At 44.7% G+C, this 25,425-nt stretch overlaps 1 protein-coding gene across 5 annotated transcripts in view; it reads right to left on the reverse strand.

Moving 5' to 3' along the window:
• LOC104357882 (Golgi integral membrane protein 4) overlaps positions 1 to 25,425 on the reverse strand; it is a 36,385-nt gene that overhangs the window by 2,916 nt on the left and 8,044 nt on the right. For 3 of the 5 annotated variants that reach the window (XM_033007565.2, XM_033007562.2, XM_033007566.2), the window contains exons 2-12: positions 24,527 to 24,601; positions 23,201 to 23,250; positions 21,497 to 21,550; positions 17,182 to 17,332; positions 12,516 to 12,598; positions 8,610 to 8,765; positions 8,198 to 8,476; positions 7,424 to 7,581; positions 3,332 to 3,540; positions 687 to 754; positions 217 to 381 (exon numbers count right to left, since the gene is read on the reverse strand). In XM_033007565.2, the coding sequence (XP_032863456.2) occupies positions 217 to 381; positions 687 to 754; positions 3,332 to 3,540; positions 7,424 to 7,581; positions 8,198 to 8,476; positions 8,610 to 8,765; positions 12,516 to 12,598; positions 17,182 to 17,332; positions 21,497 to 21,550; positions 23,201 to 23,250; positions 24,527 to 24,601 (1,448 nt within the window). The remainder of the gene's footprint in view (positions 1 to 216; positions 382 to 686; positions 755 to 3,331; positions 3,541 to 7,423; positions 7,582 to 8,197; positions 8,477 to 8,609; positions 8,766 to 12,515; positions 12,599 to 17,181; positions 17,333 to 21,496; positions 21,551 to 23,200; positions 23,251 to 24,526; positions 24,602 to 25,425) is intronic. The other 2 variants (XM_033007564.2, XM_033007563.2) reach the window with 2 other exon arrangements.

Raw genomic sequence — 25,425 nt, forward strand, 5'->3', positions numbered from 1 at the left:
GAGAGGACAGGGCCAGAACAAGTTCCAGCACTGACCAGCCCATCAATTCTCACTGAGGAAGAGGCTTCTCCTGCCTGCCTGCCTTAGCCTTGCAGTGGGATTATGGATCCATCCAGGACCATGATGGTTTCATTTGAGCCCTTCAGCTCTCTGACTCCCCCCATTCATAACTGGGATCTCTCCCTGGCCCCTGCTGGTTGCCCTCATGCCAGTCACCTTCAGTGGCTTCTCCTTAGACTCTTCTTTCATGCTGGGCTCCTTGAACTTCTCCAAACCTCCCACCTTCTCTTCAAAGTCAGGCCTCTCCAGCTCAGCTTCCTCAAACTCATCCTCACCTTGGTTATTGGGATCCTGGGCAGGATCTGCAGCATCATCTGGCAGCTGGACGAGAAAAGCCTCTTGTGAATGAATACCAAGCAGGATATTCCCTTGGGAGACAGAAGGCTCTCTGCCTTCACCAGCAAGCAGAAAGTGCTGGCTTGTAGCACTTCAGTAGCACCTTTCTTCAAGCATGTTAGTGGTTATAAAAACAAAACCCCCAGTCTTCTTTATCCTTCTGAATCCCTCCAGAACCCAGAAGGTTGGAGCTGCATGCTATAGAAACTTCTGGGAAAGCATCGACTTAAATTACACAGCTGGATTCTTATTCAGAGCTATGGTTGCATCCAGATGATGGCATTACTTACCATTGGTTCCTGGACAACAGTCTCTTTCTGAGAATTCAAGTTTTCCTCCCTCTCAATCACTCCTGCATCTGCAAGGAAAAGGGACAGTTACCGGTGTACTCTTTCAAAAGCCAGTGTCACCAGTTAAGATGCCCACTGTTGGGAAGCAGCTGTATTAAGTTTATGCCAAGTAGAGCTTCGCCTGCAGCTTGAAGAAGACAATGCTCTACATATGTTTTCAGAGGAAAATATTTGCAAGTTCAGGGCAAATCAGCACTATGCTCCTACAGCTGCCAAAACTGCTTCCTTGTCCCCAAGGCTGGTGTGTAAGCCTATGTTGAAGCATGCCCATAATTTACTGGATGACACAAAGCCAGAAACCAGCTCTGAATTCAGCCCCTAACCTATATTAAGATTCGTCTTTCCCTCATGCCAGTTTTAAGTCTGGGCAGGATCTAGAGCAGCAACCCAGCCAGTCAGACCATCGCTGGGAGCCGAACCAGACCACGGGAGGCCAGCACGTCGGTGCCACCTTCCCCTCCACTGGCAAGAACAAAAGGAAAGGTTCTTGTGCCAGGCACGGGGATAGTCAAGGCAGGAGCAGAGTAGTAAGAAGAGAAAAATACAGCCTTTGCTTTCAACTAAATAAAGGCCTAATCCTAACCCTGAACTGGATACAGCTCTGATGTGCCCCAGCTCTGGCACTCGCTGCTCTGTCTGCCATCACCCTGGCTGAGCGTTTCTCCCCAAAACATTAACAGAGCCCGTGAGACAACAGTGCTCCCAACTGGATAGCAGCACAGCCTGGGCAGTCAAGTCATTACTTTGGCTGTTAATTCTAATTAGGACACAGAGGTCAAGGGCTATTGGTCTTCTCACCCCCTTATACCTGTCATGAGGCCTTTTTTTTTTTTTTTTTCAGGGTAGAATTCAATTAGTTCAGGTCCTCTAAGGGGACTTGCTGAAAATCAGGTCAGCAAAACATGAAATAGCAGCTAAACATAGCTGTGGGAAAGCACGGGAATACCAAACCTCCTCTCCAAACAGGCACCTGTATGCACATTTGCTGTCACCTAACTGTTGCTGTTCTGTAAGGGAAGACTTCACCTGCACAGAGTGAGCTGAGCCAGTAGCCTGGGAGGAAATCACCCATCTTGGGTGATTTCAGCCTTTTGATCCAAGATTCAGTTAGAACCACTGAGCTTCATCTCTGCCCCGTGACATCCCTCCTCTGTTCCAAATCCAGAGCCAAAAATCCATTGTCAAAAACGCAGGCTGAGACCATCTTTATAATATTTAACAGGACACAATTCAACATTTCAAATGAGATCCTCACAGGAGTCTCAGCTCCCAGCTTTCCTGCCTTACTGCATTCAAGACTGCAGCAAAAAGCTAGCCACATGAAAAGCCACCTACTTAGTCATTCTACCTCAGTCCAGCAACATACAGAACTAGCATTAGTCAGATCTGTATTTCAGTGTCTCTTTCTGACGAAGGTAACTAGCTGCCTCTCAGATCTTACAAGTTATTTCCATATATACAAAAGAAATTGATGGTAGAGTCTGTCTGCAGCAAAGAAATCTGTTTACAAAGTATATTCTGTCCCCATGAGCACAGCAGAGCATCTCTGCAGATTCTCAGACTGGATACCTCTGCTCAAAAGCCCACTTTAGCTCTCCACTGGCTTACTACAGTATATTTTTGATGTCTTCCCTATTTGCTTCCAAAAGAAGTTTGTAGCTTCCCTCTTATACTTGTAGACATACAGTTGCAATTAAGTCAACCTTCCCTTTGTTACTGGACCTATGGAAGCACTTCAAGCCCCCACCTATCCGCTGTAATCTTCTGAGAGGTCTAGTCATTTTACAGCTTTTTTCTGTTGTTTCACACAACACAAACAGTTATTTAATTGTTTGCTCATTTTGCCACTCACATGTGACCATCATTTCAGGCCCATTGATAAACCTCACCTGGAAAGTGAGGCAAAGATTCTGCTCTCACATGCATAACCTAATGAATTATTCATCAGTTGGTTTCATGATGTGATGATGAACTTTACACCAAGTCAAATGTTTCTCCCAGCCTGTTACTAGCAGAATGAGTCGACGCACAGTTGTCTGAACAGATCCGGATCAGAAGACTGATGAATTCTAACATCTGTTCTAAGAGCTGGCCTCTAATTGACCAAGTGAAGTTACTTACTAGACTTTAAAGTAGCTGTAGGTGCTCTGTAGGCTGACTGACAAATACAACTAGCTGCCCTTAAATTTATTTGCTTTTAGCCCCTTAAAGACAGTTGGGAAATGTTTTTCCCTGAGTAAGCTAGAAAACCCAACTTCTAAAAATATTAAATCAATTCCGATGGGAGACTGAGATTAGTCCTGGAATAAACAATGACATTTTCCCCATCACTCCCACAGGAAAGAGAGAATTGACTTAACTTACACAGATGTTGAGTCCACTACCTTAGAAACGTGTGAGGACGCAGGACAACAGGGAACAGAAATGGAAAATGGTCCAGGCTTTGCATTTGACCAAGGACAACAGAAGAACAAGAATTTTTCAAGAGCCGTAAGGCTTCCTGTTAACACAGAAAGCTTTTCTCGCTCCCCACCTTGATTAGCAATAAATGAGTACTGTGCAGCACAGGATTAGGGAAACCATACCCATTTCAAGTTCCTCATCATCCGTCCTTTCCTTCTTGCCTTCCTGATGAGCTATTTGATGCTCTTCCCCTCTCTTCTGACTGGGTGGCTGTGGGCTGCCTTCCTGCATCTTGTGCCCAGGTTTGGGATCAAAATGAGGGCTCTTTGGGTAACTGTGCACTTGCTCTTCATCCATCTGGGCATTCACTTTGTTAACTATGTCTTTCCAGCTGCAAACAAGGATACAAAACAAAACAGACCCCCCGCCACCTCAGTATATCGAGAGACATTACACAATGTTATTTCATAATAGCAAGCAAAGAAAAAAAACCTCCAACACATGCAAAAGTTTGTCCTAATTTAACTTTTTGGCAAAGCTAGCAGATTGTATTAGTTACTGCGATATCTGATTGAGAGAGACCATTTAATATGCCATATAGGTACCAAGTAAGTCATGCTTTATAAACACAATTTTTTGTAGAACTGCTTTAATATTATTCATACGATACAGTAACATATCCACATAGCAATAAACTCCAATTCTAAATAGATACTGAGTCATGCCTCACACATACCCAAATAAACTAAGTTTTTCAAAAAATATCAAAAACATAAGTCCTCTTTCTTGTTCCAAATTAATTTAAAAAATGAAGATGCTACTGAAGTAAGACTATAGAATTTTGGCCTGTAACGAGAAAAAAAAGCTTTCAAAATAAACAGGAAAGCTGCAGTACAAAATTGACAATTTCCATTGTCTGATAGGGGTTTTTTTTTAAAGCTACAAGCTCTTTATAAATCTTTGCAGCTGGGATGGATACTTTAACCTGCATCTACTTATAAAACTCTTCCATAGCATTCATCTGTCTGCTGTACAAACCCAAACAGCAAAACCAGAACTATCTGAAAGCAAACATTCACGTATTGTTTTGATTTTTTTTTTTTTTTTCAGGTAAACATGGGAAAAAGTGTTTTGTTTCTTCATTCAGTGATGGAAGATATATTCCAATATGATTTACTGCTTTTCCTATCTCTACCTCCCCCCCCAACATGTTTTCTTCCATCTACTGACCTGAAAAATCAATTATTCATACACAGCTCTATCTGTGAGAGTTCAGGCAACGCATTTCAGGCACCCACGGTCAGGAACTCCTTCCTTTGTAATGGTTCCACCTCAATACACTTCTCCTGATGTCTGCATCAGTATCTGTGTCTGCTTCCTTCTTACCAGAAGTGTCTCATCAGAGGGACAAGTACTTGATATCAAGGTATATGCCAAATGTAACACATTTTTCATTAATGCTTCTCTGCCTACAGCAATAGCACCGCTCATGTGGATACCCAACCAGAGGCTCAGCAGCAGAGTAATTAGTAGCATAACACCATTCCACTGCACAGGAATGAATTGGAGGTCAAAGAAACAGAAGATCTTCATATTAGGTTGAGTTAACCCCTGAAAAGCCTGGAAGGCAGAGCTGTCTCACAGGGAATGTTTTCTTTGCAAATATCCTTACTCAAGGACACCTCGAGAAACAAAGGGTAAAGAAAGGGATGAAATCCCAGTAATATGGACTCTCAGAAGTGACTAAACCAAAAACTTGTAACCTGAGTAAGTTACCACCAGTTTCAAGCAGGACTACTGCTTGGCCTAGCCTGTCCTGCTACATGAGTGAGCTGATTTAAAAGTCTACTTAAGACATTTAAGTTTTTAACTGCTGCAAAAGGACAAATGGCTTTAGGTTTAGCAGCTTTTTAAAGCCAGCATACTACCACCACACAAAACTTTCAGTAAGAAAAATCACAACCCAGCCTTCAGCTCAGATTTCCCCATTATAAAATGATCAAAATAGAAATTGGCCATCAAGAGCTCATCTGGAATCTGCTGGTCTCAGCCACCCAATGCAAGAGTTCTTGGCATTGGATGCATGGTCTCTTTGTACTCTACGGTGGTTTGATATTGTTCTTGGCATTGTCACCTTCTGGAGAAAGTTGGTTCATGCACTCCTTATCACAGATCTCATGCAGTGTAAATAACAGCCTCCAGCTGCTCAGTCATTTTTTGATGATAGATCCAGGAAAAGAAAAGCACAACAGACATACCACAATCCCTGTCCTTGCAGAAATAATTCTCCGAACAAATCCAGTATTTGCATTTTATGTTTCACTACTCTGTGCCAGTATCCCCTCTGGGCTTTACGTAGCTGAGGAAAGGCCATTCTGCCACCACAACTTCAACCTCCACCTTCAGTTACACCCACCCAAGTCCTTCCCTATAAAAAGGCAGAATACTCTCTGTGCTGTTACCCTGTGTGTCCATGCAGATGTTATCTATCAAAACACTATGGAGAGGACATTGCCCTTTAAAGTAATATGCAAAGCACAGTCTCTGACCTGGGAAGATTACGGGTTAAGTGAACAAACAAAAATGGCAGAGAAGAATAGGTAGGATCAGGCTGAATTTAGAACGAAACCCACAAGTCTCCTCTGCAGATAAAACATAAATTAAATCTTGTTTGCTCCAGTAAACTGAGCAGATATGACCTGGACACACACGGGATAAATAAGTTAAATGAGAAAGCACTATTTTCAGAGTCAGTCTTTGGATTATGGCCAGACTTTGATGAATTGCAGCCTCAGAAGGACATTTTCTTCCTTTTGCAAAACAGACTGGTCTTCTGCAAGTACTGCTGAGACAGTAAACAGTTTCTCTTGTGCCTGTACAACAGGATCCTGGTCCCTGACTGGACTCCCAAGTACCACAGCAATACAATAACATGATGCAGGAATTATCCATTCTGTTACCTGCATGGAGCAGACAGGTTCACGCCATTCTCTGAACCTCTGCCCTTTCCAAGGGACTCCCCTCCCCAGAGCTCTCCTCTCCCGTTTACCCCAAGAACAGAAGCGTGTACCAGTTTCAAGTCTTTTATTGTAAACCCTAATCCTCATCTTGATATGGTTGAATTGGTTTGACTTCTCCAGATGAAGCTGAAGTTGCTATGATCTACATCATCCCATGTACGGGTATGCAGGAACATAGAGAGGACAAAAGTCTGGGTTGTCTGATGGATTCTGGTTGCATCATTATTTCTGGCATAAACCACTGCTGTCAACTGCCTTACCCCATTCTGGATAAAAAACATAGTTTTGGGATCACAGGTCTCAGACCTGTCTGACTTTTCAGGTTCTAAGCAGGCTCTGTGAAGGACATTCCCTAGCATACCTCAGAAATGCACTAGCAACAGGAACCCAAGCTCCATTCCCTGGGAGGAAAGAAAACAAGAAAACACAGAAGAGAGAATACAGTTTGGGAATTTGTCTTTTCACTAGAAGCAAAACCAGAAAAAACTAGTACCTAACAGGGCCTGGTTGCCTGCTGCTTTTAGATTACCATACAACCTCGGAGGTGAGAAGCTTTCAGATCTCAAGGTCTGGTTGTTCCTGCAGATTTTGGCAGATTACTGATTAATTAGTGGAAAAGAAATGAGCAAATTGCAGCTCAAATATACAACTTAATGCCTCTTATTTATAGATACAGCGGGAATTTTTAGCCTCCCTGGCTGCTGCAGATGGGTCGCTTCAGTCATGCAGCATTTCTTCAGTTTGCTAAACAAAATAGGATATTTTAAGTCACCGTCACTGACAGGGAAGAGATTCCTTGAAGTCAGTTCATACTCCCCTCCCACCCTTCTCCTCTAGCTAGTAGGAGATCCATGCAGAGCTGATCTCACTCAGCAGTAGCTCTTCTTTCTTTCTCCTCCCCACACAAACACTTTAAATACACACAGATCAAATACAAAGGCAGCCTACAGAGCATGCACCAATAACATAAGAGCCTTTTTTCTTTTCCCGGCACAGCACCCACAGAGGCCTGTGCATTCAACCACACAACATTGCCCGCAACATGACTAGTCTTCTGCTTCAGCTGAGATGGAGACCTGGCAGCAACATTCAGTTACAAGATTTAGATGACAGTGGAATCAATAACTAACACTTTCTTCAACCATCTTTCAAGTAGGAACCACACTAAACACAAGAGGAGAGGGACTGGGGATGAGCCTGTATGGTACCTTTCAGCTCAAACATTGAGAGTAAAGGGGGTTTTGTTCCACCAACCTTTGCGTTTGTGCCTGTTTGTTCCCTGTAGAGTGGTGGTTGTCTGGTATCTGAGGTTTTTCTGCTGCAGAGGGTTGTTTCGGATCAGACAGTGACAATCCAGGAGCCTGGCTTTCCTCATTGCTTTTCACCTGAACACTCATCACCATCTTCAGATCCTGCAGAGAAAGCACATGCATACGCTTGGGATACATACAAGCTCCTAATTTTATCAGATACCTGCAAATCTTCCTTGCATTTGGGCAGGCTTATGGGCCAGAAAAATCCTTTATCAAAGAACAGATTCAGAAGTGCTTCTCCTTCCACGCAGCCAAGAGGAAACAATTTGGATCCTATGTGACCCAAGCTTGTCTTGGGTAGGTCAATCTCCAAGAAAAAAAGGAACAACAAAACCACCTCTAAAAACCCTACACTTGTTGCCATTATAATAGTTACTGTAATTATAGTCTAACCACACTGCAATTGCTGTCATTTTTTTAGAGATTTGCTTTCCATAAACTCACTCTCAATCACCCCAGGAGGCAGGGGTGCTGCTTTTATGATTTACTCTTTGCAAATCCAGCAAGATCCAGAACAAGAACCTTAGCCCGTTCGCCTGAGCCCAGACACCAAACCACAAACTCTTAAGAGTGTGCAGGAGTCTGAAACCTGAGGCCAGGACAGTTTCCACATCAGGGAAGTGGTATGCACATATGCTTGTCATTACGAATATCATAGTTTTGAGCTTCAAAAGCACAGGCTACACAAAACAAGCAGCGAGTGCGCAGAACTTACGGGGTTCCCATTTGGTAGGCTGTTCATGGTCCGGGTGAATCGGATGACATGGCCATCCCCATGTCTTGCTGGCCAGGCTGGCATAGCATCTGGTAGGGAATTGGCACCTTGCAGCGGGGCTGGATGGGTGAGGAGCACATTAGCCTGTGGCCTTGGGCCATCGTTACTGTACGAGCTCTGGCCTTGGGGCAGAGGGCCATCCGCCTGCTTCTGAACCCCAGAGACTTGTGATGCCAGTGGGTTCCCAACAGGGCGATTCTCCTGATTGACTGGAAAAGCCTGCAAGGAAGAAAGGACAAGAGCAAACTCTAACAGAACAAGCTCAGTTCCCTCCAGTTCAAAGCCCCAGGCTGAAAACCCACAGAAGCCCTGCAGAACTCTCCTCCCTGGGGTTTTCCTGGGAGAACCACACCTTCTGCCTCACAAGCTGCAGCTGGCTGTTGGCTGGCACCATGGGCTGCTCCTTCAGCACCTGAAACTGCTGCTGCCCCTTCCCAGCTCCTCCTCCTTTGAAACTTGGCATCTTCTGTAGAGCTTCCTTGAGCTGCCTGAACTCTTCCATCTGGGCCTGAGGGAGTGAGAAGGATACAGAGAAACCTCATACAGTAAACAGCGTTAAACAACTCCTTGCTGAGAACAGCCATGCTTTTATGGCCAGTTGTTCAGCACTGATACACTATTAAAGAAGATACATATTTAAATATATGGAAGGCTGGAGATAATCCACAACCATTAATGACAAGACCAAGCTAGCCTTCAGCTTTCCCTCCAGATTTCATGAATATTCTGTATTGCCCTTTTGCAAGTCTTACACCTTATTTTATTGCATACTTTCACTCTTAAGTCCTGACCCATGACACCAATTCTTTGACCAATGCTATTTAGTGCATGAGCCATTGACACAACTCTCGCCTTTCCACAAGAATTGTATCCTGGGTCTTGTTAAGTGTGGGTCCCTCTCCCCTGCTTCACACCCATGTACCTTCAGGTCTGCTTTTTTAATTCCTGCGGAAGCATTTCTCCATGGATGTGTTCATCTCAGCAGGGCTGACAATAATTGGCATAATCCTACTTGACAATTCAATTTACTTTGCAAGACAAATGAAAATTGATTCTCCTGGACTGTTAAGCAAATGCAACATTTTTCTCTCTACTGCTGCTTATTTCTTCCATCTCCAATCCTGAAAAGTAGGGCTTGAAAAACCTACTCAGGAAAAGTTCCCCACTCCTACCCCAGTTATTTATAGGAAAGTGAGGGGGGGAAGGGGGAGAGCTTTTCATATGCTTGCCAGGGTACCTGGAAATGGACCAAACTAGGGACTGGGCAGAGTTGGAAAGCTTCCAAGCAGCAAGGAAAGTTTAGCAGGAAATTAATTCCTGAGCAGGCTCTGTTGATTTCAGTTCTTCCCCCTGAAATTTGACCTTAAAATTAACATTAAAAAAAACAAACCAAACCAAACAAAACCACTCAGCAAAGCTAACATGAAAGGAATGAGGAAAGGAAAAGGAAGCCAAGAACAGTTCATGAGATATAGCCCTAGCTAGTAGGAGACTGCTTCCAGTCAGAACAAGCCAGATAGAAGCAAGACTTGTACCCATCAAGAGCATGTTGAAGTGGTCAGCCCAGAGGGAAAGAAGCTTTAGATGAGCCTTAGTGCACAGACTCCCACGTGCTGTTTGCACCCCATCACGACAAGCTGTGCATGCATCACTTGGTGCCTCCGTGCCTCGTTTTACCTGGCAGACCAACTGATATGACAGCTACTGCAGGTTGGACTTGTGAAACATGTTAGAATCCTCAGAAAATGAACAGCTTGTCTAGAATGCAAAGTATTCCTCTAAACTTTCACCTGCCAGAAGGAAGCAAGATCAACAACAGGATACTCTGCAAATCGGCACTGCAATGAACTGCAGTGCTGATAAAAGAAGCTGGGAGTATTTGTGGGTATCTGCTCTAACACAGCATCTCGCCTCACTGAAGGCAAATTTCATTCCATTCACCTTTGTGTTATGAAACACTGATTAGACACGACAAAGAGCTGATCAGAAAATCGAACAGAAAACTTTAACACTAGGTTAATTGTCAAAAAGATCCAAAGTATTTTCTGAAATCACTGGGACCAACCACTGCCACTTCTGTAAGAGCCAGAAATAGCAGTCAGGCAGATGGTTGGAGCACAGCTTCGTTACACGACTGTCTAGTACATTCAGAGCAGGGAGCTGAGCCATGTCTCCCACACCCCGGGCAAATCCTTCTACTCTTGCTCACTCTTAATTTTGGCAAGAAATGACAGTGAGCTGTTTCTTGCAAGCTGCTTTTCCCATTGGTCACAACACTAAAGGGGCCAAAAGTTAATACTGGCAGCACAAAAGCTGCCACCACGTTTTCCAGTATGTAAGCACTTGACTTTGTTGTAGCCTCAGCCATCTCTAGCCAGTTGTTTTTTTTTTTTTTTTAATGCTGTTGAGAATATGTGCTAGTTTGCACACTTGAACCGCTGATTGCTTTCTCTAATGCAGCACAGTTAGCCAAAGTGCATTTTAAGGGTACTCTGCTGAAGAGTAATTCAGGTCCGGTCCTACATGTTGTGTCAGATGCAAATGCACTCAGCATTGACCCAGCAAGATGAAAGTAGAAACACAAAATGACAAACAGAGGACCTTTGATCAACTGGTATTGACCCAAGTTGTCAAAGCAGAGGCCTGTATGATGGGAGCTGACTGGGTCTCAGCGTTGCTTGAGAGCAAGCACAAAGCAGTGACACTGGCAGCTACTTTGAAAGTTTAGTCAGGAGGCCTAAAAATGAAGGCTGAGATAGCCTTGATAGCTGGAGGTATGAATGTAGGCTTGCTGAGGCACTGGAAAAGTTTGTAATCACACGCTGTTTCAATTCCTGGTAGGGGCTTGCTGGACTGACCCCTATGGAGACCAGAAGTCTTTGTTTAGTTTCCAACAAATACACTGCAGGCAGTGTCACTGCTGAGAATCCTACCAGTCTGCCTTGGCCCCATGGAGGAGGAGAGTGAAAAAGCAGTTCAGTGTAAGTCACTATTATGAAGGCAGGCAAATCAAATACACCTGACAGACCACCCGAGACCCCTCAGAGCATGTCTGACACGAGCCAAAGAGCTGTCAAATGGCAGCTGCCTGCAATGCCAGTAACATGGGCTTCCTGCCTGCAGCAACTAGTTACCTGTGAAGCTTGCAGTGCCCGGGAGACACTTAGTGCCTGCCATTTTGCAGGGCAGATCAGGCTGGAACTCAAAAGCAACCTTGAAGTCAAAACCCACTACCCTCTACACCTCTAGTTCAAGTTCAGTGGAAGAATCTGTTTTCAACAGCATCTAACCACAACTAGCACCTTGCTTCTGGACTTATACTATAATCCAAGGGAGTGCTTGACAGAAGGCTGTTAATTAACAACAGAAAAGACTAATTCAGACAGCAATGTGACTTTTAAAGTGCATTTACAAAGCTCCTTGTTTCTTGGCTCAGTACAAGAGCCTCAGACAAACACTGTAGAGACATTAAGTCCTCCCACTTCTCCCAGCATACGCCGCTTTCTGCCTTCTCCCAAGTCATCTGGGAGCTCCCAGCTTCAGCTGGATGAGCAGAATTGTGAGGTCAGGACTTCCAGTGTGCTGAAGAAGCTCACATCACATCAACAAAACTTCTGTTTTTTTCCCTGCAGAAAAATGCTTTTCTGCCTCTTCAGTCAGAAGCCAACACCACTTGCACATCTGTCCCAATCTCCAAAAGCATCACATTCCAACACTTATTACTGAACATTAACTTCTTTTTGACAGCTTCTTTGAAATTTTTTATACATCTCCCTCTCTACTAAGGCTTCACACAGAGATGCAGAAGGGGACCTTTTTGCCAGGGTTATTGATTATCTATTTGTAGTCTCAGCAAGCTAGGCAAGGCACCTCTGCATTGCTATTTCACTCTGCAATTAGATTTATAGGCATAAGTAGAAACAACTCATCATAATTTAGGGTTGAAGTATTTGAGACGTGGGTTAAGTGACAGGAGGCTTCCCAGGGCTGGGAATATTCTGGTTCATGGTCACTTGAACCACAGTGACTTCAGTAGCATACATGTATCTTCAGCTACTGGGACAGATTCCAGGCTGGAGATTTTTACTTGTACAGAATGCATCTATACTACTAGCACCTACCAGCACTGTTTTAGGCACCTCGTCACACTAGAATACAGTTGATAACTAGATTAATTATTTAGAGAATATTTGATGGTGTACCCAGACCCCAGTGAAAGATTGTCCCATGTGGCCACAAACACCTTTTTGTTGACTACCTGGGCATTAAGGAGCTGAGAGTGAACTTCCTGGTGGGCCTTCCGAAGAAGCTTGCTCTCTTCTCTGAGTTTAAAGACTGTATCTGCAAGAGAAGAAGATATCTGCTTCAGAGAGTTGTTTTCACATGTGTAGTATCTCTCTTCCTTATCATAAATTACTCTTAACCTCATAGATCTCTCCAAGCCCAGGAATTACAGTGAAGCACTAGCTATGGACTGGCCAAACACACTGACAAGCCTGAACCAGCATTCCTTTCAGCATTCGAGTCCTGCCCATCCAAGGAACTTCCTTTTTCCTCCTTCCTCTTTTTGCCAAGAAAGGTTGGACCAGGTGAAAAATGAGGTCCCTCCCAACCTGGTATTCTATGATTTTCCTCTCCAGACTGTCTCTGTTAACTATTGCTATCAGGGTCACAGGCTCTTGCTGTGCTTACTATCAGAATCAGACATTTGTTTCTTCATCTCCTTTACCCACTGCAGCTGAATAGCAGGGGGAGCAGTAAGCAGTGGTCACTGCCCCTACCTGGAGTAACTAGAAGGTTGAGAAACAGCTACAAGAGAGGTCTGTCAGGTCTCCTGGACCCAAAGCAGATCCAATAAAGAGGTTCCCTCCTACTGCACAGAGCAGCTGCCTCTGGTAAAAAAAAAAAAAAAAAAAACAAAAAACCCAAAAAACCACAAAAACCCAAAAAACCACAAAAACCCAAAAAACCACAAAAACCCAAAAAACCACAAAAACCCAAAAAACCACAAAAACCCAAAAAACCACAAAAACCCAAAAAACCACAAAAACCCAAAAAACCACAAAAACCCAAAAAACCACAAAAACCCAAAAAAACACAAAAACCCAAAAAAACACAAAAACCCAAAAAAACACAAAAACCCAAAAAAACACAAAAACCCAAAAAAACACAAAAAACCCAAAAAAACACAAAAAACCCAAAAAACCACAAAAACCCAAAAAAACACAAAAACCCAAAAAAACACAAAAACCCAAAAAAACACAAAAACCCAAAAAAACACAAAAACCCAAAAAAACACAAAAACCCAAAAAAAACACAAAAAACCAAAAAAAACACAAAAAACCAAAAAAACACAAAAAACCACAAAAAAAAAAAACAAAAACAAACAAACAAAAAAAACAACCAAAAAAAAAAAAAACCAAAACAAAACAAACCCACAAACAACCACAACCCACTTCCAGGGAGCAATCACACAACAACTTAGTCCTCAGGCACATTCATTCTGATGCTGTTAAGTAGCAAGCTTGTGCCTTGCAGCCTCCAGGCTGGGCTCCTTTCAAGCTCTTTGCACACTCCTAAGTGCTTCAGTGACAAGACACAGAGCACACGTATATTTCACTGACTTGAATATAATTCTGTATCCTCCAATCAAAAGAAAAACTATGTCAAAATATGTCAGCCTTAGTTTGGATCCTGGAGCTCTCAAAATATCACTAGAACTGCATGCACTGGGATTTCTCTGCAAACAGTTGTACCTGCCAGGACAAGGATGGGAATGTTTCCTGTAACAGGACGGTCACTTTGCTGTAGTCTGAATTGCATGAAAGACTCCAGCTCAAGATCGTAGATATTTCTGATTACAGTGGTATATCTTTTTTTATAACATTCATCTCTGGAACAGCATATTTTGCTATTGAGGTTGGGTGCTGTGTCCTTGCCTTGCAGTGAAGGTTAACATCAAACTGAGAAAAGAAGGTTCTGTCTTTCCTGCAGCTAGAAGGAAATACAGAATTATGTCCTATGGGACTACAGCCAGAACAGCTTTAACTGAGTTTACCTTGTGTACGTACACACAGTGCTGAAAGCATACACTGCTGTGGGTGTTGGTCTGGAGCAGTGAATAAGGGATGGGTTTTGAGGCAGCTAGTCCAGGCTAAGTGACAGCCAGCACGAGACTGCTACTGCTAAGATCTCTGACTACAATACAGACATTCCCCAAGGCGTTCAAGAGAACTAAAGGCATCTCAAGTGTGGGAGAGATGTCCAAAAGAATCCTGCAGTTTCACTGGGCTAATACCTCAGTAACATCTAAGCCTTCAAAGCATATTCAGAAACTGGAAATCAAAACCTTCACACCACTGTATGTCCTTCCTCTACCACCAGCATGTCAGATGTGAAATCCTGGTCCCAGCTCCTCATCAAGAGTTTTACCACTGGTGTCAATGGGAAAAAAAGCTTCAGCTGTAACTACAGGGTCCTTATCTCCAACAGAAGCTCAAAGATCAAAACTCTCCATCTGCCATCAGAGTAGACTATGCCAGTGTGTGATGAGAAAAAAAAATGGAGAGTACAGAATTAGCGTGAGGGAGCCCAGCAGAGGACAGGCTGTGCTGGGGTGTGAAATGCAGCATAAATAGACTGCAGTTCCTATAAAGTAGAGGAGAAAATAGTTCATAATGCAGCAGGAGAAGGCCTGGAATAGAGGGGAGGCAAACAGAATTAAACAGGCCCTGGTTAACAAGACCAGAAAGCTTCAGCTACCTGAACATATACTCATAAATCCATCAACCAGCATTCAAAAACCACTTCCAGAAGCAGGGATCTTCAGGAACAAGGCACAGATAGCCCAGCAGCAGCACAACCATTGGGTCATATGCCACAGCTGCATCGTCCCCAGATCCCAGCATCTTCTGGATATAGAGAGCTGTGTCACCAACCCGAGAGCTGCCCCAAAGCTGTTAAGCAACCAGGACCACCAATAGGAGCTACCAAACCCAGCTCCAGCTCTGGAAGCCATCCCTCTTACTTCCCAGTGGGCTTCTGCTTTTCCCCAGCATCCCTGGGGTGAGGGTCACATTTCGGCAATTGGACCTAGCAAAAATCCCTCAGTTCCCTTTTGACAGCCCTGAGCAATGCCCACTGCTCAGATAGCTCTTCTGTTCTCTGTTATACTGACAGAGGCACATCTTCCAACGCATGTCTTCTGAGGGCACATTATATATAGAAAGTACTGGTGGAACATAAGGAAAGAAAATGAGGCATTAGCAATGCTACTAGCTCCCTGTCTTTGCCACCACTCATGAGACTGTCTTGCTCTTTTGTATGGCACGGTTACCAATACTTCAGGAAAGATTTACTAGCCAGCTTCGAGCTTAAACCACAGGAGAGAGATGGTACCAAGTGAACAGGAGCCTGGGAAGATAGACAAAGAACATTAATATCTCAGCCTTAAGCTGACCTTCCTGACTAGCTTCCCTCTTTGAATTGTTTTTCTGATTGTTATTCTCCTTCCTCTGACGGAATTTGTTTTCTTACATCATTGGGGGCTGCGTATTTCAAGAAGAGACACAATCAAATATTTAAGTTTCTCTTGCTTGTGTTCAGTTCCCTGCTTCTAACCCAGGAGTGCTCATCAGATACTAGGGTTTTGTTGATCAGAGAAAAAAAAGAAACAACCAACCAAACAAACAAAACATCAGCAGATTTCACTCTCCCAGACCTAATCTAAATAAGAACAGATGTGAACCTTAAAACCCCCACATTCTAATTAAACAGCAGACTAAATAGAAACTACTCTTTGGGAATTAAAGGGATCAGCATTCTCTGCAATACTTGCACTATTAAACACATTTTATAGACCTACACCATTAATTACAAAAAGTATGTTTATTTTGCTCTCAAGCTTAAGTGTTAGAATTTACAGGATTCTAGTAGTACAGAAACTGGTTTCCACTGTCAAAACTGTACAGAGAAGTAGAAAACATTATCTTGAAAATAGATGGGATACCTAAATGTCACAATGTTTTATCTCTGCCACAAAAAGCGTCTCTGTTAACTTACACTCACCTCCCAGAGAAAGGATAGGGTAAGGCAGTATTATCCCATGGATGAACCTGTCTTTCCTGCACCAGCCTACTGTGGAACCACAGGCACATACCTCTACCTTTGCCTCATTCCTTTTATTTTTGGATTATCTTACCCATTTTGAGTGACTTCCTTGGGACACACACTGTTTCACAATCCAAATACATCCAGCATCTGGCATAATAATTTGTTATCTTACCTAACTCTACACAAATTCTATGCAAATAAGGTAAGTAGCAGCTGCAATAAGAGTAATCAGCCAGCAGAAGTCAATTAGGCTTTTAAAATAACACCATGAAAGTCCTGGTGTTGACAGAAGCCAGGGATGCCCCATGCAACGTAACACTGCAGGGGTCTCTGAACCCCCGAGAACTTGAAGTATGGTTAAACCCATGGTCATGCAGTCTCCCATGAACCTACAAAAAAAAAAGGAATCTCCTCTCCTCTGTGACCCTGCAATCGCAGCCTGACCAACGTGTTTGCCAGCCCAAGCACCCAGAGGCTTTTGTGGTGTGTATTTCTACACAAAACCAGCGCCTGTGAGCCACAGCGCCTTCCCTCGCACGGGGAAGCTGCTCGGGAGCCTGCTCTGCTTCCCTCGCCTCCCTCAGGGCAGCTGCAACACCACCCTTGCTCCTGCACCACCGCCCTGCGTGGGGACAGTGCTCCAGGTGAGGGGTAGAAAGGCAAAGGCACTGCACACTCACAGTCATACAGAACTGTTCCTACAGCATCTGCAGACCTTTTGGGGACCTGTAGAAGCAACACTGTCCTCTTTCAAACTCAATTCTCCAGCCTTTTCCCTGCCCGGTGTTTTCTCAGCTCTCCATCACACTCACCCTGCAAGTTTGTGACTTCACTGTCCTTCTCCTGCTGCAGCTGGGCATATTTCTGGCTATGGGACTCCAGTGTCTTACGAAGTTCCAGTTTCAAGCTGTTGTGCTGCAGCTGCAGGTCAAGCAGCTGCTTCTTGACATCTTCATGCTGGTTCTGAATATGAAAAGAAGGGACAAAGAGTCAGTACAAAGTACATGGAGAAGAAGAGTAATTTAGCTATTGCCAAGTGCTACTCGAGTGCCTCCATTTAATAAGTTGCTTGGGGAGGCAGAAGAGATGTTCATTCCTCCAGTAAGGTAGCTGGAAATCCCAGATACAATAAAATATTCTTTGTGTTCAGTGGTTCAGGAGGGATGTGAAATGCAAATTAAACTCTGCTTTGTGAACCGGTTTGGGAGGTCTTCTTGGAAGACACTAGACTGGAAGCAGAATGCAGTCCACTCCTGCCTGAAAAAAAAAAAGGATGGAGACTCTGGGACACAGCCAAGAACTACTTTGACTCCTTCCCAACTTCTCTGCACACCCTGCTCTGCAAAAGCAATGCAGGTTGATATCAACCTGCTATCAACCCAAATGCCTGTGGAACACTGCACAAAGCCAAGGTCCTTTCCAGAGCCGCAGACGTGCTGACAGACAACATTACTTGCAAGGATAATTGCCATAGTGCACATGGCATCAGTCTGCACACTGCATGACAGCAGTAGTTCACCTTTAAGTGGAGCTAAGGTCTAATTCCCTTTGCCTTTCTGTGTGGGGGTATTGCTAGTCACTTAGGACACACGCACACCTAAACACTCAGGTTATCTTCTCCGCTTGGTTTGCTTCCTGACAGCCTGGCTGTTCTCCTACCCATCACTCCAAGCTGCTACAACAGGATGGAGACTTTTTGCAAGGACACCAAATCCTCTCACATAGTGAGACTAGAGAGCACCTATATTGCCTGTAGTAATGTGGGGCTCACAGACATAAAATGCCAGGACAACAAGACTCTCATGAGACCATGGACTATTGCAAGCAGGCCAAGAATTCATCAGATAGAAGGGGGTTGAAGAGCTGTTCTCTTCTCCCCTCCTCTCTTTGCAGAGCCCAAGAACAAAAACATGTTGAGACATCCTTTTGCTCAGACCCACTGAACCGGAATTCACCTCCTTTTTTGTTCCCATGGAAACCTACAGAGTCCTTCCACATGCAGTTTGTCAACACCAATTATGTATGCAGATTGATTGGCTCACAGGTGAACCCTGGCCCTTCCACACAATAGCTCCTCAGGACTCAGGCACCAATTTCAATCAGCCTTCCTGTAAAAAACACATCTTTTTTTAAAAAAACCTAAACCTCTCAATGCTATTGATGATTGCATTTATCGCCAGTAACATAAAGCATCTGTGGCCCAGGCATTCTCCCCTGAAGCAATTATCTTCCAGCTAAAAGGAGAGAAATATCTGTGTTCCAAAAATACATGCAATGTAGAGGAAAAGCTACTGGTATGGAGGGGTCCCAGAGACAGAACAAAGAGGAGAGACAAAGATGTCAGGTTAATCAGATCACAAAATCAGGAGGGAAAATAAAGAGAATAAAAGATTCCTGCTTTGGCTTTCAAAGACAGTAGATACTTACAGTTCTCATCAGAGCCACCAGCAGAAAGCATTGCAGAGGAACCACATCCCTAAAATCATTTTGATACTAAACACCTCAGAAGCCACCAACATTAGTAAGTTAGAATTGATTTTAACAAGGAACTCTAAGCAATTCAAGGAATTTTAAGTCCTCATCAGCTCAGGTCAATTAGTTTCTAGCCCATAGTCTGTCTGGCAGGTGATCTGCATAATGTCTGTCCCCAGACTGCTCACAGTCAGGAAGCAAGGGAATATTCACCCTTTGATAGCAGCAGGAAGCTGAAGAGAGTGATAAGTGTCTTGGCCAAGGTCACACAAAGTACCTGAGGCCCAGTGCAGCTCATGAAGGACACAGAGCATCCTCACCCTCACCTGGTTTCTAGAGATGGCTGTGACCAATGTATGCAGACTTTAGAATCCTCCTCAAGATGCTGGTTTATTGTAGTTGCAGGACAGGAGGTCTGAAACATGCTACATGTGAATATTTCTCAGAGAAGCAACTCAGCTGTAAGCAGAGCACCCCTGACACAGTCAGTTCTACCAAAGCTGGGTATGTTGGCAGCCCCAAGGAAGCCAGGAACCTCTTTTGTTCAGAGCTGCCCATCTGACTGAAGACATTCCCTTCTCTACCTCATAGATCCGCTGTTTCACTCAGTCAAGCAGAAACTGTAAGACACAGCACATGAGCATTCCACAAACCATGTATGAATGCAGCTGGGGGTAAGGGAGTACAGAGAGACTGTGCTGTCATGACGTTTCATGCTGTGTCCCTACCCATCGTGCCCAACACTGCAATTCAGGAAAATCATATAATTCAGGAAGCCAGCTAATCTTTCAAAAATCAAGAGTCCTTCAGCTCAGCTGTATGAATTCAGGCAAGCACGGCCTTCCCTCTGCTGTTCAAACATGTAGTGCCCAAGATGCATCAGCTATGCAGTAGCTCTGTCCCACCAAGGTCTCTGGGGAAATGGGCAGGTGGGAGGGCAGGCGAAGAGAAAGAAGAAAATAGAAGTACCTCAAACCCATGTATTTCTGCCATGATTTAGAAAGCAGCTTTGTAGATAGCATTGTATAAAATGGAACCAGTAACTGGATGCTTACCCCACAAGCAAAGGAAGGACACACCTCATGGCAAGTTTCCAGGTCCCAGCAGTTTCAGGAAGTTCATGTCAAAAATCTTTTGTTTAAAGCCACCCACCTCCTTGCCTGCCTACTCCAATGAATGCTAGGATGCATTCTGCAGAATGACACTAACAAAAAATTGTATTCCCCACTCAAGAGGATGAAAGGAATTGCAAGACGAATTCTGGCTCCAGCAGGAATCCAGACACAGACAACTACTGCAGCTCCTATTTTTGGACAAAGTCAAGCCCCTTGCCCCTTGGAGTCTGATGTGTCGGCTGCAGATGTTCATCAGACACAGATCACTTCAGCAGAGGGCAGAATGACAGCAGTGGCCATAAACAGCAAAACCAGATACACTCATGTGGCTTCATGGAAGTCTTTGGCCATGTCTGGGACCTCCAGCTTAACAGAGTTAGTTGCTTCTGTTCAGCATTACATGTCTACTTCCTAGGTGATGCTGCTGCTAGCAGCAATCTTCCTCCTCAGGAAGTTAGTACCAGTGGGAAGCATTTTTTGCCTGTGCTCCAGTAACAGAATTGTTACAGTCGCATAACTGGCTAGAAGTTAGGCTGAATATTGCCTTTTTTTGGGGGGTGGGGGGGCACAGGGGGTGGGCAACACTGAAATCTACCACACTGCAGTCCCAAGGGCTAGCCTGTCTTTTGGCAGCTGTAAATTTAGTTTAAAAAGATAGATTATTTTTCCACCAACCCTCCTCTCCCTCCCAATAAACGGAAGCAAGAGAAGGGAGCCAGGACGAAATGCTCTCACTGTCCCCTTGAGACAAGCAAACCAGAGCATTCTGCTCAGACTGCAGTTGCTATGAAGAGGAACATTACTATTGCAAAGCGTTCCCAGAATCCGCAGTGCTGGATAATACCCAAGAGACAGAACTGTACTTCCCTTTTCCCGAAGTTTGAGTCCAAAAGCCAGGCAGCTGGAGGTCCAACTCTGCTCAGGAAATACAACCCAGCGGTGCTAAGTGTTGCTGGAACCTAGCCCTCTTTCTACATCCCAGAATTAAATCACTATTTCACTGCCAATGCTCTCACTGAAAACATTTAAAAACCGTCATCACCAGCCACAGTTGCATTGCTCTAACAAAAGCAACCTTTAACATCAAGATACGCTTCAGGTAGGACATGTGATAAGCTATAAAATGCTATAGGCCACCCCCCTCTGAGCCTCTTACACAGACTGGAATACATTGTATTAGCCCAACGGGCAAGCTACAATGAATAGACCCATCTTCACACCACGAGACCCAGAAAAGAACATGCTGAACAACAGAACTCCTGCGCGATAAGCTGCACAAAGACTACGACTGAAATGAGGTATAGGTGAAGGCTGTAATCTGATACAAAGCCCAACAGAAGGAAACTCCCAAGAACCTGAATAGTCAGGAAGAAATGTAGATCAACACCACTATGTGGTCCCTTCCCTCTGTGCTGGCACCAGCTGCAGGAAACCCTTGGTCCCTCCTGGGCACCTCTGGTAAGAGAAAGCACCGACTCCCCGTCCAGGGAGCGTTCTTTAACGCGCAGCGGATGAACGTGAAACCAGACGCCTCCCTTACCTTCAGTATCTTGTGCTGAGAACTGAGGGCCCCGTATCTGTTCATAGAATCTTGCTGGAAAGAAAAAGATTCAACAGTGCCATTAGATCCCAAAAAAACCCAAGGCAGGGACAAACACACAGGAGCAGCCACCCAGCCAGGGGCTCCTGCTGCCCCTCCGCACGCACCGGCACGCTGATTGGGAGCAAGCCTGCCAAGGGCACCGGCAGAGCACGCAGCCTGAGCACGGCTGGCAAAAAACCCTTTCAGAACAGCCTAGCCACCAGCTAATTAATTGCACTCTCTTGATTCGCATTCAGAGTGGTTCTCCCCAGTCTTCAGCTCTCTATCTAGGACAGGCCCAGAGCTGGAAGAGCGCTGCACAGTAAACCCCCCCCCAAAGCAGGCTGAGCACTCTTTGCAGCAGCTGAGGGGGAGGCAGCCAGCACCAGAGCTAACGCTTCCGCCTACGCACAAAAATTGCACCATTTAACAAAAAACTGATCACTAAGCAATTGAGTAAGCTTAAAGCAAACTCCTGGAATGAGGTACAGTTTCAAACTAAGCTCAACTGACACAAACCAGCAGCAGAGAGGGATTTACAGGTGTCCACAGAGGGGTCTGTACCAGTTGAACAGATCTACTTGTGCCTGACTAAGGGTCATGTTCTTCCCCTTTGTCTCCAGGGTACCACTCTTCAGTATAGCACCAGCATCTCAACAGAGGTGTGAAAACCAGCAGCTGCCTGGGCTCCGAGGCCCCGTCCCCACGGCAGTGGTGGCACCTGAGAGAGAACACGCTGCAGCTTTTCCCCTTGCGTGCAGTTTTACAGACATCCGCTGGGATCTGCGTTAGGGCAGCTTAAAGCAGCGTGGCTGAGACACGGAGGAGCATCATGGAAGTGCAAATTTAGCACCACGCTGAGAGTTTCACTACAACCCACAGTTTAACTTACACGATAAATACTCAATACAGTATGAAATGTTACCAGCAAATGAGCACAAATTGCAGGAGAGCTGCCCAGACATTAGAGTATTCAGATATTCATCCACGAGTTTCTTTTGGTAACAGGATGACATTCACCCACAGATGAGCAGGCTAAAAGCAATTGCTCTTCTCGAGCATCTCATCAACAGATGCTCTGAGAAAGGAATAAAACCAGCCTTATAACTTCAAGTGAATGGGAGAGACTGTAACCCAGGGATGCATTTCTTCCTAACAGTCAATGAAGAGTCCTTTTTTCCCTGCCAATTGAGAAGTCCACAGGCTAGTGAAAATCATCTGACAATCCCTGGAGACAGAAAACAATGGATATGCTTTCCCCAACACCACCATGGCCTTTCTTCTCCATGTTCCCTGTGGTGTGCCTTGCATTCAATTTCCCCAGGACTCTTCTGTACCATGAAACAGCAATTCTTTTTTCAGACTGCAGCACAGGACTCCCTGCTACACCAGGAGCTGACAATCAAGTCATCTACTCCGCTATCACACATGGGAGAATAGGCAGAGTAGCTCTAAGCACAACACAGGCTTTCCCTAAAATGAAGTAAATCCTCACCCCTCAACAGCCCTGTAAGGTGAAGTCAGCCAAAGTTCATCTCGTACCATACCCATTCATAGTCTTTCATGCCTTCCAGACAGCAGCACAGGCCTCACGACTGTGGTGGTACTAGAAAAATCTTTACCATTATTACACACACACTCTGAGGAACAAACCATACCTACCTTCTCTTTGTTGAGAGCTTCCTGAGCTTCTAACTTATACACTAAAAAATCTAGAAATGGAAGAAGAGAAGACAATTTAATGAGCTGGAATTTAACAAGAATCTGGTTTATATTTTGGTGGGGGGAGGGAAGAAGGAAATCAGCCCCTTGCTGAGCAAAAGGCTGCAATTCAACGAGCTGGAATGCAGATGCTGCTAGGAGGTTCCACTCAATGCCCTCAGAAAGATGTTGGATTTCCCATGAAAGCTGTCCACCCATCTAGACTGGCCCAAATGTCCTTCCTTTCCCATTCTATAGGCAAGTGCCTTGGTGACTTCCTACTTCAGCACACAAATGGTTACATTTTGATGTCACTGAAGTTCTGTAAGGATTTGGGGTGTTCTGAAAGGAGGGATGACTCTGGAAGAGAGAAATCAAAGCTTCTGTGAGACCAAAAGGAACTCATCTGCTGATTTCATCTGCGCTACCTTCTTAAAACAAGAAGGTCCCATGACAAGATAATGTTTATTAGGATGCTTCATTTTCCAGTCAGTCCCCACTAAATAAATGAAAGAGGATGCTGAAATGCAGCTTCTCCCTTAAGTATGCAGCCATGTAGCTACAGCCAAACCTGGATGCTCTATGTCAGCATCTCCAGAAACACAGTGCACGTAGGAGTAAGGAGTAGTGATGTTACGCCACATAGCAGTTTTGAAGATAAAAACCAAGCTATTAAGTTGCCAACAACAATCAGGTGCAAAGGGGTCTGATATCCAAGCACACTCCTCCACTGGAAAAGTGGAGTAAAAAGCTAATCTGTTAGCTTTCTACTTCCTCTTGTATTTCATGGTCTGAAAATATCCTACGTGTATTTATCTACTTCTGTACATCAACTTTGAAGGATCTGACAGTCTGTATTGTCCATGTATTATGGAGTACAGTGATGTTAGTATTATTAAGGACTTGTAGAGCTCAGCATCTTCAGATCACTTGTCTAAGAAAGTTCACATATTTCCAAGAAAAAAGGAGGGTCTAGTGCCAGATTTAGTTATCATTTAAAGTGCTCAAACACCACACCATGGGTACCATTACTCACAGATTAGACTGAGGACAAACATAGGAATATGAGAGAATAGAACCCACCTCCCAGCACCTTTGGCCCATGGACAAGTCAATTAACTATTCTCCAAGTACAAACCAGGGATGAGTCTCACCTGGGGGGTGTTCAGTAACATGCACACATGGCCCTGAAGGCAGCAAACGCTTTGGGTACAGCACACCCATCTCCCCGCAGGACAGCTGGAGGGCTGGCTGGCCACCGCTATGCCACCCGTGCAAGAGTCTCACCTTCCTTCGTCTTCTTGTGTTCCCCTCGCTCCTTCTGCAAGGATCGTTCTAGCCGGGATCTGTGCTCATACACAACTAGAGAAGCAGAAAGAGGCAGAGCATGAGATAAACCCTGAATTTGCATCCCACATATTCTTTTCCCCAAAACAGGCCAGGGGCACGTGGTGACCTCAAATCCTGCTGTGGACTGGGCTAGCAAGTGACCATGAGAGCAGACTTGGGCAAAAGAGCCTTTTCTGTTTTGAACAGCCTGCATCACTCTGGGTTTCTAAGCTTAAACACACAGCAACTCACATGTAAAATCCAGACCCAGCAAATCAGACAGCCCTGAAAACCATGCAGATACCTGATGTCCTAAGCAATCAAAGGGTTGGGTCCAGCTACAAGCTGTTTGCACTTCTTGGTCAACTGTGACTAGATAAGGCCTGAAGCAGAGTAGGGACAACTGGACTAGAGACAATGGATATTCCTGACATAACACACCAATCTGTCATCCTGTAAGTATCTGCACTCAGGTGTTGCTTTGAAGTCTAAACCAGCCCAAGAGCTGTCTTTAGTAGCCAGTGGCTAAACGGTGTATTTGTGGGCCAAGTCCACTGCCACGCTCAAGACAGCCAGAGCCTTCCAGGTCAGGTGTTCTGTGAAGGCATCAGCAGCACACAGCAGAGATGTCTTCTCCCCTTCCACAACCCAACCGTTAACCGGCCCTCAGGCCACTAAGGACAAGTGAGCCAAGCCCGTCACACACAAAAGAGCATCTGAACTCTGCACAGGAGCAGAGAAGGGAGAGGGATGAGGCTGCTTCGTACAGCAGCCACATGACAAATGAAAGTGCCAGAGAAGCTTCTTGATGGATGGTGATTTTAATCTGCTCCGATGTCTGAAAGCTACCCAAGAGC

The sequence above is a fragment of the Tyto alba genome, unplaced genomic scaffold (assembly GCF_018691265.1).
Source record: "Tyto alba isolate M040663 unplaced genomic scaffold, T.alba_DEE_v4.0 Super-Scaffold_20000042, whole genome shotgun sequence".
In the NCBI taxonomy this organism is placed as follows: Eukaryota; Metazoa; Chordata; class Aves; order Strigiformes; family Tytonidae; genus Tyto; species Tyto alba.